Source organism: Sus scrofa, chromosome 5 (genome assembly GCF_000003025.6).
Source record: "Sus scrofa isolate TJ Tabasco breed Duroc chromosome 5, Sscrofa11.1, whole genome shotgun sequence".
NCBI classification, from domain to species: Eukaryota; Metazoa; Chordata; class Mammalia; order Artiodactyla; family Suidae; genus Sus; species Sus scrofa.
In genome coordinates this window covers 83463567-83478401 of record NC_010447.5, presented here as the reverse complement: position 1 = coordinate 83478401, position 14835 = coordinate 83463567, and the positions used below count along the sequence as shown (strand labels likewise).

General features: G+C 43.1%; 1 protein-coding gene across 3 annotated transcripts in view; it reads left to right on the top strand.

The window, feature by feature from the left end:
• ANO4 (anoctamin 4) overlaps nt 1–14835 on the top strand; it is a 437454-nt gene that overhangs the window by 11122 nt on the left and 411497 nt on the right. For all 3 annotated transcript variants that reach the window (XM_021092699.1, XM_021092697.1, XM_021092698.1), the window contains exons 2-3: nt 1883–1966; nt 7679–7930. In XM_021092699.1, the coding sequence (XP_020948358.1) occupies nt 1883–1966; nt 7679–7930 (336 nt within the window). The remainder of the gene's footprint in view (nt 1–1882; nt 1967–7678; nt 7931–14835) is intronic.

Genomic DNA, 14835 nt, shown 5'->3' with positions numbered 1-14835 from the left:
TGGATCTTTCTTTGACAAACACGAGATTTGGCGATACCCAGACCCAAGACTGTAATCTCTCCTGGGCTGTGCGGTTGGAGGTGTGTCTACTGTGCAGGGAGCACCCTAGCAGGTGCAGATGATCTGGGAGTGTTTCTTAGAGGAGGAGCTGGCTGCATGCACTTGCTAGAATTATTTTCCATACATTAAAAATAGTTTAAAGTTTTTTTTTTAGTATTTTCACTCCCAGTTCGTGGAACTACAGTGGCCTTGGCGTGGCCTCTAAGGGCCCCCAGTACTTCTCTGCCCTCTGGCTCACCACCTGGCTCTTGTCAATACTTTCCAACTGCTTTCAAACCACAAGCACATCCACACATCCCTGCAGATGCCTCTCACTTCCTGCCCTCTCTGTCCAGGGACCTGCTCTTCTTTCCTCTTAGAATGTTCATCTGCAAAGCCATCCTCTCTAACAGTCTGCATTGCCTGCTCATTAAAATATGTTTCTAGACACCCTTTCTCTCTGAATACATTTGCCTAATTCCTAATTATGTCTTTCCTTTAGACCTATAATTTTCATCATTATAGATCAGAGATTCAAAGTTTTCCTGGCATCACATGGTATTATAACAATATTCAAACATGTCCTTCAGGTCAGTCTTGCAACCATTCTTAGAATAACGTTTTGTCTCTAACCTGTAATGTTTTATAGTAAACAATATGTATTTATTCTGATATTTTAAAGTCACTGATTTATGCCCTACCATCTTCATAAACAATTTGAAGCAGTTCTGATCTCGATTTGAGCTCTGTTCTGTCACATGCTGTGGAGTGTGACTAAGGTGCTTGGCTGACTGGAGCCTCAGCTTTTCCATCAGAGACATGGGGTGAAACCTGCCCAACCATTCCACCTTGTGCGCCAGACGATGTGGCTGGAAATGCTAAGATGCCATGGAAATGAAAGGTTTTGGTGTCTTTGCCCCTCTGCCTTGAACACTGTTCACGGTAGTAAGGACTTTGGCGCAGCTGGCTGTACTTTGGCCTAGAAAGGGAATCGCGGAGTTCCTGCTGTGGTGAAATAGGATCAGTGACATCCTTGGGGCCCTGGGATGCAGGTTTGATCCCCCGCCAGGCTCAGAGGGTTACATATCCAGCATTGCCACAGCTGTGGTGAAGGTCGCAAGTGTGGCTTGGATCTGGTCCCTGGCCCAGCTCCACCAGGCGGCCAAAAGAAGTAGAAAAACAAAACAAAAATGGGACTCGAGTCCACCCACTCCTCTCTCTCCACTGCCCCTCCTTCCAGGGTGTGGCCACGACCAGCCCTCATCAGGTTGCCACATCTGAACCTGTTAAGGTGGTTTGTCAGCCCGTTCGCAGCAGCTCACCTCCCTTTTACTGTGTTCAGCTGCTCACTCACAAGGCTGAGGCTTCTGAGTCTCCAGACATGATGATAGCACTCTGCCCGGAGCTTTCCTTTCAGTTCCCCCACCCCCTGCTTTTCAGTTCCCCGACTTCGCTTTTGCCTAGTTCAATCTTTGGTTTTCGTTTTGTCATTTCCTCCGGGAAGCCTTACCTGATACCCTCTAGTCTGGATCAGGTGTTTTCTCACCTGTCCCTGCAACCCTCCTCCAGCAGCCTCTCTCCTCTCCCCCATTATAATAGCAGTGACTGCTATTATATATAAAACTGAAACTGACTGTGTGACAGTGTGAGTTGTTTGTTGAAAGGTTCCAAGGGGCTGGCACCTGGCATTCTCTCTAATTGTCAGTGAATGAACCAGTGAATGCATACAAGATGCCCAGACACAGACGGCTGGTTTGCTTACCGGCATCCTTATGTTTACTCTGAGGACGTGGTGTTGACCAGGATGTAACTGACCTTTTCCTCTCTTATTTATTCTTAACAGACAAAGACATAAGCAGCGGGAGTTATAACCTTTCCTCAGCAACAACGGGCAGCTACTACAGTTGTGTCAGCCAGATCACCATAGGTGAGCAATTGTGCCTTTTTTTTTTTTTTTTTTTGTCTTTTTAGGGCCCTACTCGCTGCATATGGAGGTTCCCAGGCTAAGGGTCTAATAGGAACTGTAGCTGCTGGCCTGGGCCACAGTCACAGCAACGCATGATCAGAGCTGCATCTGCGACCTACACCACAGGTCATGGCAACACCAGATCCTTAATGCACTGAGCAAGGCCAGGGATCAAACGTGCATCCTTATGGATGCTCGTCAGATTCATTTCTGCTGAGCCACAATGGGAACTGCTGAGCCACGACTGTGCCATCTTTAAATGAAAATTATTATTGCCTGTAAACATTGCGGGTGGAGGGCTATGGAAGGTGTGGTTAGAAAATGTCAGCTCATCAAATTTATTTTCAGAACTGGGGCCAGTACTTGTGGATTCACCTTGCTGGGGCGCCCTCTTGTGGCTCCATATTGCTTCTGCCTAGACATGGTTTGAGGACATGTGAGAGATTTGGGGGAAAAAAAAAAAAGGTTTCCCAACTTTCAGTCATTTGCTTTCTCTTTCACTTGTGCATCACCTTTATTATTATGTACTTAATATTAAAACTGACTTTTAAATTTTTATTTTCATTTATTTTAAAAAGAAATTTTATGTCACAACTGCAAATACAAAATGTACATTTCCCGTAAGTTAATGCATGCATACATAAAATAACAACACATCAGGGGTAACAAATGCTCCTTATGCTTTGGGGGATCCTGTATGTGCCAGCTGTCCTGTCCCCTGACTTCTCAGAGATAAAATCTCATGTCATAGCACATAACCTCCTCAGAAGCTTGCAGCCTGCAGATTGGGGCATGTGGTTCTCTATGCCCCCGCCTCGTGGATGAGGGATTGTAAAGGTTCACCCAGCGCCCTCCCGGCCACCTTCCTGCTCACCATTAAACACGTTTCACTTTCATCAAAAAAGGAACCGTGATCCTGATTCTTTTTCCTTTTGCTCTGTCATTCCCTTCCACTTCCTTTCAAAAGTGGAAATGTCTTGATTTCCGAATTTTGGCCACCGACTTAGAAGAAAAGGAATAATGATGGTGCCTGCAGCTAACATTTATTTTGCCCTTAGCATTTGTCAGCTGTGCTTGGCCCTTGACATGCATTATTTTACTTAACTGGGATGTGATGAGGAAGTCCTCATCTCGCAGACCAGGAAATTGTCCACTGCCCCCTGGGCAGAAATGAATGTGCCAGGATTCCAATCCAGGTCTGCTTGATGCTAAAGCTCAGGCTCTGAACACCGTGTCATGACTTCTCAACTCTAGTAATGTGGTTCCCTGTAGAAAGAGGTAATAATTATGAGTCTCGAAGACAGATTTAAATTATTTTTATGTTAAGAATACTTAAGAATGTTCCAACATTAAATGTTAACTATAGACCCTTCATATTCCACATGGCCATCATATCAACCCAAATATATACATAAACTTGTTTCTCCTTATAATTGTGGGTCTAGCGGGTATTAGTGTTGGCATGCAACTCAAAGGGAGCTGGGACCCCTGCTTCAACCCCACTCCCCACCTTGCGGGCAGGATGGTGGGTGAACATTTCAGTAATTACCTTAAATATAAAGGGACTAAATGCTCCAACCAAAAGACATGGACAAGCCGAATGGATACAAAAACAAGACCCATATATATGCTGTCTTCAAGAGACCCAAGTCAGTTCTAAGGACACATACACACTGAAAGTGAGAGGATGGAAGAAGATATTCTATGCAAACGGAAATCAGAAGAAAGCTGGAGTAGCACTACTCATATCAGACAAAATAGACTTTAAAATAAAGAACGTTACGGGAGCGCAGGTGAGGAAAGCGAGTAGGCTTCCAATGTGACATTCCTATTGCTTGCCTCTTGAGGACTAGACACCAGCTGTCCCCCCAAATGGTTGGATAACTAACCAACCAAAACATTTTGACCCAATGCTACTTTTAAACTGAGGCCGATCCATTTCTATTCCATCACAATCATGCAGATCTTATCACAGCTTGTTTGTATCAATAACATGAATTAATGTATTTTCTAATGAACTCCATTTCTGCATTAAATGATGCGGTAATTTCCTAAACTAAAAAAAAAAAAAAGGCTTCTTATCTCTGTGAACAATATCTTTTCAAAATCAAGTGTATTTTATACCTTAGCTATCATTTTATAAAAGAAATGGTAAACTCAAAATCGCGTTAAGTCCAGAGTTCCTTGGGACGTTTAAGCCTAAATCTTTCACAGTGCGTGATATGTATTATCCACTCTATTCTGTGTAATGATCCCAAGGAACTTGGGAATAGGGGAAGAGAAGAGGCATTGAAGCGAGTTTCTGAATGAAATAAGGCGAGGGAAAACAGGGTCCTGTAATTATTCTTCTTGTGAAAGTATTTTCTGTTGTAAGTGGAAGGCAATACATTTTCACATTTTTCATAAAAACGTGATGGAACATCAACTTAAGTGGAGCCTCCAGGAATCTCATTGCTGTGGCCCAGTGCACTCTTAGGAGCTGGGGGAGACCCCAGCGTATTGATCACCAAGTAAACACATTTGCATCAGAAGTTTAGTCCAGCAGACAGGATCAGGGGCAGCTCTGGGGTCAGTAGCATTCAGTTCAGCTCCCACTGCAGCTCTGGCCCCATTGTAGTTCCCAACAGTGAGAATCTGTGTTCTCTGGGGTTATCTGCACAAGCTCCCTGGCCCTCATCTGAGAAAGAGCCACTCACCTGACTGCATTCTACTCAGTCTCCTTTTAGGAAAGTGACCAGCCAAAAAGAGTTCAGACAATCCAGTCAGCATGTTCTCAAGTGTGTCAGCATTTCGCTTTCCTGGTGCATTTTGGTCCATCAGGATCCCTCTATGAAAAATTGTTCAGAAAAGAATAAATAACCTAAGAGCCATTGGGTGGGGGCAGGGCACACCCTGATCCACCTCCCAGAATCCCTCCCGTCACCCACCCTCTCATCCAGGCAAGATGGCTTGGGGGCCAGAGAAGCCATGATGTCTTCAACGAGCCTGGGTTTGAATCTTGATTTTTTTTTCCCCTGCTTTTTAATGACCACACTCCTGGGATATGGAAGTTCCTGGGCTTGAGGTCGAATAGGAGCTACAGCTGCTAGCCTACACCACAGCCACAGCAACGCGGGATCTGAGCTGTGTCTGCAACCTACACTACAGCTCATGGCAACACTGGGTCCTTAACCTACCGATCGAGGCCAAGGATCAAACCTGCATCCTTATGGTTACTAGTTGGGTTCGTCTCCTCTGCACCACTGCTGCAGCTCCCATGGGCTTGACTCTCGACTGGTATTTCTGTGTAGTTATTGGCTTTGGGGAAATGGGAATGTCCCTTAGCCTCAAGTTTCTTCACCTGTCAAATGGGAATGTTAGTATCTTCCTGACTGGGTTATTGTGAGGTTTAAATGAGGTGGTACTGGCAGATCCCTTGGCACAGTGCCAGGGAGTGTGAGTATTGCAAGCTTTAGTGGATTTATTATTTTATGACAGTGAAGTAGCTTGTTCATTCCTGGATGTCAGCCATGGCTTCCAAACCTAGTGGATGATCACTAGGTTTCCATCCCGGGTCCCATGTCTCCTGATCTTCATTTCCGTTATCCTTTTCTTCCTGTGGCCAGACATGTCCACACAGATATTTCCACTAGAGCTCAAACTCCTCGTGTCTAAAAGCGCACCCAACCCGCCTCGACCCTTGCCAGGCCAGTCCTTCTGATGGTCACAGTGAGGATGAGGACATCCACCACTCAGTTTGCCCTAAGCCTTCTCTGACATCCTGCCAGCAAGGGACAGGGCCACTTGGTGGCCCCCAACTCCTTGCTTGCCAGTCGTCGTTGTGTATCTCTCTGGACCTCTTTTTGTTTTTTGCTGCTGACACTTAGATTTGATCCCTAACAATGCTTTCCTGGTCTCTACTTGACAGCCTCTTACGTCACCTCCTTGATGCTGGTCTAGGAAGAATTTGGTGAACAGTTGGTATCTATTGAATGCCAGGGGAAAGAGCCAAAGAGGGAGATGCTGGGAGGAAGCTTCCGAGATGATTAAGGCACCCTCTGATGTGGAGGGATGCTCAGCTCATGAGGGAGACATAGAAAGAAGGCATGTTTGGCTGTGAAGTGTGGGCAGGGACCGTCTGACACATGCCCACGGTGACATGTGGTTTCCCGCCCAGTGTGGAGGGCTGCCCCGGACACTCATCCTGCCTTCAGAATCCAGGCAGGCCTCCTCCCTTGTTGCCCCTTTGGGGCTTTCTTGGTTCTTCAGCACACACCCAATTTGGATTTCTCCCCCAGCACCTTTTACTGGGTCTCCCCTTGCTGGGTTAAGACAGCTTGGGGCAGGCAGAGGAAACGTTCCACTAGGGTCGCCACCAGAAGAAGAAGGGTCAGATTCTGTTTTTTGCTGCCATTCATTTGTTTATGTGACAGATAAAGTGGCTGTCCCCACTTCACAAACTTCTATGGTATATTGTTTTGCTCAGCAAATCAAATCTAATAAAATCTACACTTGATCTTAGCCAAAAGGCAGAGAAGCAATAGATCTAATGAAATCTATTTTTTTTACCTTAGCATTAAGGTCCTCAGCTGTCTTGTATCAACTGACCTTTCCTTTTTTTTTTTTTTTCCTGACTATAATTATATTCCTAAACTCTGTATCTCATTTGCAAATGCAGAGGCCTGCAGAGGTCAGGCATGTGAGACAAGTGAGGGAAGCAGACTGGGAGTAATGTGTTAAGGAGAGGTGGGGACCGTGGCAGACAGGAATTCCTTTGCTCCCATGCAGAGGGCTGGCTCTGTGGTTGCTTCAGCTGACAGTGTCCACATGGGAACATGATCCAGTGTTGACTGATCTTTAAGAGAGGATCGAACGATTTTAAAAGAGAAGACAGCTGAGGTTTCGTTGAGAATGCTCTAGATTGTTATTGTCATCAATTTTAATTTGAAATTTACTTCAAATGAAGAAAAATAAGAGCTAACAAAACAGCTCTATAGAACAGATCTATCCCTCTAGATGTATAAATCTTGCCTAGAAGGCTATGTTCATGCCACCTTTTATATGATTTAATCACTTCTTCCACCTACAGAGGCTTTCTCCCCTGAAACCCTGTAGGACATTTTTATCCTGCTTTAAATTATTATGATTTTTTATTAAGATATAGTTGATTTACAGTGTTGTGCCATAAATTATTTCTTTCATCTTGCTTTGTACTGTAGTTAGTTGTAGTTAAGGAGAAAGGACGCAGATTCTGGAGCCAGATGGATCTGGGCTTAAATTCTGCCTCAGACACTTGTGGGCTGCTTGACCTAGAGCAAGTTGAAATCGAGTTTCCTCAACTATAAAACTGAAATAGTAATAGTCCCCTTGTCCAGTTGCTGTGAGGACGACAGTCACTTAATGCGAAGTGTCTAGGATATAGTAGGTCTTCATTTTTCTTTTCCTTATGATCAAAATCTTATTTCCTTTATTGGACTCTGAATTCCTTAAAGGCAAAGACTAGGCACTGGGAACATAGAAAGTGCTTAAAAAACATGTTCACTAATTAACAAGATTCGTCAAGTATGACAATTCTTGCCTATTTATTAGTAGCATGCATCCTTATCTCAAGTGGTGTTTGGCTTCCAAATACAAAAACCAATATGGTATAAGACTTTGATTGCTGGTCCTGACCTTATGTGTTTGTCTTTCCAGGTTATGATGTTGCTGGGCCTGTCGCAATTGGGCTCACCCACTGGAAAAATCCCTACGCACAAGGCAGACCCACCCTCCCATCAGATCTGCCTCTCTTCGTCTCCAAAGATGCAGGCATCCCGGTGCATCACTGGTCCCTCACCCGCAAGACTGAGCTGGCCACACCTCTGTCTTGTCCAGCCTCACTTTCCATCACTCCAGTGCCTTCTTACAGCAGCAGCAGCCAGGAAACCTTGAGCCAAGACACGACAGGTAACAGTGCTGCCCTTCCTGATGGATATTCAGACTCAGCGTGTTTAAAGGTTCCTTCATGTGTTTGCCTGCTGAACAGATTGCATCTGCATTTCTGCTTGTGTGATGCTAAGCTAACAATTCCCCCATGTTCACTGGCCTTTAATAGCTTGGCTATAGCAGATGGAAAGTTAGATGCATTTAGAAATATTGAACCTAAGTGTTAGTTCTGTTTGGTAAGATGTCATTCAGAAATCAACTAAGAATCAGAATTCCAAATTTCATCATAGGACTTTTTATTTGTTTAATATCTATCCTCTATTTAGTGAAGGCATCTATCTTGGATGAAACTCTTGTATTCAAGAAAGTCATTTTTGAATACTTAACTCAGTTACTACTAATATGCAATACTCCACCAATCTGATCTGTATCAAGTGTCTTTGAATCACTACGAGTCTTGGCTGCTGCCTGTTTTTGTTCAGCCCGAGACCTAAAAATAGAGTTTACTTTTGATGGTTGGTGTGTTGGTCTGTTCAAGCTGCTATAACAGAATACTGCAGACCAGGTAGTTCATAAAAAACAGAAATTTATTTCTCCCAGTTCTGGAGGCTAGAGGTTTGAACTCAGACTGCCAACATAGTTGGGGAAGTGCCCCTTTGGGCTCACAGACTTATAGTACCCTCATGTGGCCAAGGATCTCTGTGGAGTCTTTTTTATAAGCACACTAATCCCATTCACGAGGGGTCCACCCTTATGACCTAAGCACCTCCCAAGGGCCCCACCTCCTAAGACCATCATATCAGGCACTAGGATTTCAAACATAGGATTTTTAAAGGGACATGAACATTCAGACCAAACAGTTGGAAAAAATTAAAAGAATAAGAATATTTTGAGACACATGAAAGTTAAATGAAATTCACATTTCAGCATTTATATGTAAAGTTTTATTGGGACACAACCACTTCATATACTGTCTCTGGTTGCTTTCAGGTGACAATGGCAGAGTTGAGTAATTGTGACAGAGACGGTAGAGCCTGCAAAGCCTTAAATATTTACTATCTGGCCCTTTACAGAAAATGTCTGCTGACCACTGATCTCTGTAATCTTTGGGGCCTGGGACTTAAACAATCAGGCAAGAAAAATGTTTCCAATCTCTTGCCTTAAAGTTTGTCACTTCCATTACACTTTGAGTTGTGGAAAGATTTACTTATGCAACAATGGCCAGTTAATTGTTTTTATTTCTAAAGTCTGAGTTGGAGGTTTAAATTATGCGAAAATCTATCCTGCTACTCTCCAACCCCCCCCCCCCCCCGCAGATAGAGCGCTTAGAGATAATGGTTTGGTGGGAGAAATCCAATATGTAATTCCTTTTCTGGAGATAAATCTTTGATGTTGACTCTCAATAGTTCACCAATGCTGCCACCTAGAGATGGGATGCTGCTATTGCAGAAGTCCCAGGTTATCCAAAGCAATCTCTAAAGCAGCAGATTGCAGACCTCACTACATGTTCAGGGTCCCCAGGGAACTGGTTAGAAATGAAGAGTCCTGGGCTCTACCCCCAGAGGATGCTGTGTCCATAGCAGAGAGAGAGCTCCAGCTGTCCCCATTCTGCACCTGCCTGCTCCCGGGATTTTGATTCCCAAGGTTCCCCCACACACCTCAGGGGATCCCCTCTAAAGTGTCTGGTTTTGTGGTTGGATGATATTGCAGAGCAGTGGGGAATGTTCACATACCATTAACTCTGCTGCAGCAGAGCTGAGCATCTTTCTGGTTGTCCTGATTGAGAGTCAGTTGGAGGGTAGAAAAATCATGATCTGAAGAATAAACATTTTCCATATGTTAGGTTTGAAATCTCCTGGGTTTTGATGTTATCATGAATGAAAACTGACTCTGCTTGTTTTAAAACTTTAGTAAAATCTGAAGTTAAGAAATAAAGTGCTGCCTTTGGCCAGGGCAGCTGCGAGGTTATGGCATTTCTTTGCAAAGAGGGGTGTGAGGTGGCAGCTGCCAGATTAACATTTTGTCACATTTCCCTTTGAGTTGGCTTTTTTCTTTCTCTTTCCATAGAGCATCATAGTCAGAAGCAGTCCGATTCTTGGATGGGTTTGTTGTTTGTTTGTTTGTTTGTTTTGCCACGGTGTGCACTGGCTTGAAGCGGGATCTCTGCTCTTAGACCAGGGACTAAGCCCTGGGTCATAGCAGTGAAAGTGTCGAATCCCAACTACTAGACCACCAGGGAACTCCCTGGAGGTTTCTATTTGTAACTTGCAGGTTTTCAAAAACAAATGAAAATTCCATATTTCTCTTCATTCATAGGAACTTTTCATTAGCAATAAGACATTGAAACTTTCCTAGGCAAATGTCTTTAATAATAATAATTTGTATACTTATAAAGTAAGCCTGACAAGTGAAGGTGTATTAAATAAACAACCTCTGGTATGTCCCGCTGTGGTGCAGCAGGTTAAGAATCTGACTGTAGTGGCTCAAGTCACTGCATTTTTTTCCCTGGCATAGTGCAGTGGGTTAAGGATCTGGCATTGCTGCAGATGTGGTAAAGTCGAAGCTTTGATGTAGGTCACAGCTGCAGCTTGGATTCAATCCCCGGCCAGGGACTTCCATATGCCACAGGAGTGGCCATTAAAGAAAAAGAAAAAGCAACTTCTGTTGCTTCTCCATTATCCATAGAATGAAGTATAAACACTTTATGTGGTACATGAGGACCTTCCTATTGACTGTAGCATCCCTCACTACCCTCCACTGATGCATCTACACAGTAGTTATACTTACTTCTTTACTGTCCCCTAAGGAGTCATGATTTTACACATGCTGTGCCATCTACTTGGATGCTCCTCCTTACATTCTTCTAGAAAATTTATGGAAGACACCTTGCTATGAGTTGACCTTCTCTGTCAATTCTTTCCCTTTCCCCCTCAGTGTATTCATTCATTCATTCTTTTTTTATTGAAAATTCCTATTTATGTCTTGAATTCTGCTTTTATTGGACTGCACTATGATTTTCTTTTCACATGCTTGGATAGCCTTCTAGATGAAAAGTTCTTTCATTGAGCTTGGATTCAATCCCTGCCCCAGGAACTTTCACATGCTATGGGTGCAGCCCTTGCAGAATAGACTTGTGGTTGCCAAGGGGAAGGGAGGGAGAAAGTGGGGTGGCTGGAGAGCTTGGGGTTAATAGATACAAACTATTGCCTTTGGAATGGATTAGCAATGAGATGTCACTCATATGTCTAGTCACTTATGATGGAGCATGATAATGTGCGAAAATAGAATGTGTACATGAATGTGTAACTGGGTCACCATGCTGTACAGTAGAAAAAAATTGTATTGGGGAAATAACTACTAAAAATAATAAAAATAATAATTAAAAAAGAGAGAGAGATACCAGAGAGGATGCTCTCTCTTGCCCACAGTCTCTCCTTCCATGCTTAGGCAGCAAGGAAAGTCCACCTGAGGACATAGCAAGAAGGCAGCCATCTGCAGGCCAGTAAGAGAGCTCCCACCTATAACCCAACTGACTGGAGCCTTGATTGTGGTCCTCCAACCTCAAAAACTATGAAAAAATAATTTTCTGTTGTTTAAGCCACCCAATCTATGGCATTTCATTATGGCAGCTTGAGCTAATACATACACATTGTATATATCTTACGTGCAATGGCACCAAAGACCTGGATAAAGGAATATGCTCAATTATAGACCATGGCAGTAGACACCTATGTTTCCATTTCCAAAAATAAAACTGAATTTATTTATCTAAAAGAAAAAAAGAAAAAAGAAAAGTTCTTTAGTTGAGATGTAATGTTTTAATCATGTATTCCTTTGGTCAGTGTAGAGCCCAGCATTTAAGAAGTGTGTTTTCAATGACCATTTAAACCTAGATTAGACACAGTTAAAGAGAGAATTAGGCCAGGAGGATAGAGCCTTAGAATTTACCCCAAATGCAGTAAACAGAGATAGAAGATAGCAAAACAAGAAGGGGGAGGGAAATAGAGAAAACAGAATGAAAAAGTCTGACATATATTTAATAAAAATCCAGTCTGGATTAGGAGAATAGAAAAAAAGGGGCTTTCAGTGGCTGTGAAGCTGGGAGATTCTGGCAAGGAGGATGTCAGTTCTCATCGTTCTCCCAATCTTTCAACCCTTCCCCAAAGCCCCTCAATAAAATGTATTATTGATCTCAGAAAAAAAAAAAAAAAGAAAGAAAGAAAAAAGGGAGAGAGAATATTTTTAAAAAGACAACCACTGAGGATTTCTCAGAATTGATGAGAGATACAAATCTTTTGATACAAGAAACACAATTGGAGTTCTCTTGTAGCACAGGTTAAGGATCCAGTGTTGTCACTGCTGGGGCATAGGTTCAGTTCCTGGCCCAGGAACCTCACATGCAAAAAAAAAAAAAAAAAAAAAAAAAAAAAAGCAAAGAAACAATGAATGCCAAGCAGAATAAATAAAAATAAATTCACATATAAACATTTTCTGGAGACTCAGCAAAAAAATAAAATAAATAAAATAAAATAAGCAAAACAAAAACCACAGAAAAATCTTAGAAATCTTATGGGAAAAACAGATTTCCCACAAATCAGAAACAATTAAACTGACAATAGCCTTTCCAGTAGTAATGATTGCGGCCATAAGACAGTGAATCAATATTTTCAAAGTGCTGAAGGAAATAATGGTCAATTCGGAGTTCTGAACCCAGCTCAAGAATCACTGAAGAGGGTGGTCATCATAAAAACATTTTTTGTAAAAGACTGGGAAAGTGCACCCACTGCACACTTACTGTAAGAATGACTAAAAACTTATTTTAGAAAAGAAGGAACTTGAGCCTAGAAATGGCTAAGATGAAGGAAATAATGAGAGGAAGAAATATGTATTTTTAATTTAAAAAGATATTCTCTGGAAGAATAGTTTTCCTTTGGGGGGGGCATGCCTGTGGCATGCAGAAGTTCCTGGTCCGGGGATTGAACCTGTGCCACAGCAGTGACAACGCCAGATCCTTAACCCTCCGAACCATGATGGAACTCCTAGAGGAGTGATTTTCAACCAGGGATAATTTTATTTCATGGGTTCTTTTGGCAATGTCTAGAGATTTTTTTTTTTTTTTTGGTTGACACAACTGGGGGGAGGGGGAAGTTCTATAAGTACTAGGGGTAGAGGCCAGGAATGCTGGTAAACACACCGCAATACATGTGATTGGGTTCATGGGTTATAATGAGTTTTACCCTATATTTAACAAGAGCCTTTTGCAAACTCCACCCTAATCAAAAACAGGGAGAGAATTTCTTTCCAAAGAGGAAGGTTTCCCCTGCTGAGAATACAGGTGATACCTTTGGTACTCGCCCATCAGCCCCTAGGATACAGTCCTCTGAGATTGTGTCGTTAATCAGAGCTCCTCCACTTTGTGTTCGAGACCAACGGTAATTTGGGAGTAAGTGAGAACTCATCCCTTTTGCCCGGTGTCTTCCTTCCTCAGCCTCCAGGTCTCAAAGTCTTCACATCCTGGTCTCTTTGTAGAGCTGTTTTTTTGTTATTTGTTTTTCAGCAGTACCCACTGTGTCTGGAAGTTTCTGGGCCAGGGATTGAAACGGAGCCGCAACTGTGACCTATGCCACAGCTGTGGCAACACTGGATCCTTCACCTACGTGGGAACTCCTAGAGCTGGGTTTTAGAAAGAGGTCCTAAATGAATTCCAAACATTTCTTGTGGATTTTAAAGACGATCCTCATTTGTGAAAGGGAAGGGAGATGTGAAAATGCTGGTTCTCTGTTCCTGATTCGTGATCATTTCCCAAGAGTCTGTCATGTTGTTGGGATAGAAGATGGTCACTTTCCTTTCCTAGTGACCTCATAGCGCATACCAGTGCTTCTGCATGTAGGAACTCTGAAAACTGAGATATGCCTAACTGCAGTGATGCTCAGGGAATTGCCTAAGGTGTAGAGCACCTGAGAAAGATGTATCCATTTAATAGCAAAAATTCAATTTCTTTCAACAAATTGTGACCAGATGTATTGAGTTGATGCTGCAGGAAATAGTGGCGGGAGTGAAATTTCAGAGTTAGGGTGCCACAAAAAGAGACTCTGCAATTTGAACTACTGATGTGACAGGGAGATAAGAGTAATCTGACCTAGTTGGGAGACCGGCATGCTGCCTTTTAGAGATGCCCAGAGATGCACACTGAGCTGCCCCAATTTGTATACCATGGGCCCAGTCAGTCTAAAGCCAAAATTTCTGCTTCAGTGTTATCTCAGCTGAACTCATGGTACAGAGTAATGGAAGGACAGCTACCCTCTACAGAAAAACAGGATAGTATAGGACTTCCTATTGTACCTCAATGGGTTAAGGACCCAATGTACTGTCCATGAGGATGCACGTTCAATTCCTGGCCTTGCTCAGTGGGTTAAGGATCTGGCATTGTTGCAAGCTGTGGAACATGTTGCAGATGTGGCTCAGATCTGGTGTTGCCTTGGCAGTGGTATGGGTCACAGCTACAGCTCCGATTTGATCCCTGGCCTGGGAACTTCTATATGCTGCAGGTGCAGCCATCAAAAAAGAAAAAAAAAAAAAAAAAAGAACAGTATAAATTAGACACAGTTTCTTTTTTTCTTTTTCTTTTTTCTTTCTTTCTTTCTTTTTTTTTTTTTTGTCCTTTTAGGGCCACACCTGCAGCATATGGAGGTTCCCAGGCTAGGGGTCCAATCGGAGCTGTTGCTGCCGGCCTACGCCAGAGCCACAGCAACTTGGGACCAGAGCTGCGTCTGAGACCAATACCAGAGCTCATGGCAATGCCAGATCCTTAACCCACTGAGCAAGGCCAGGGATTGAACCTGCAACCTCATGGTTCCTAGTCGGATTAGTTTCCACTGTGTCATGACGGGAACTCCTAGACACAGTTTCTAAATCGTTATATCTAT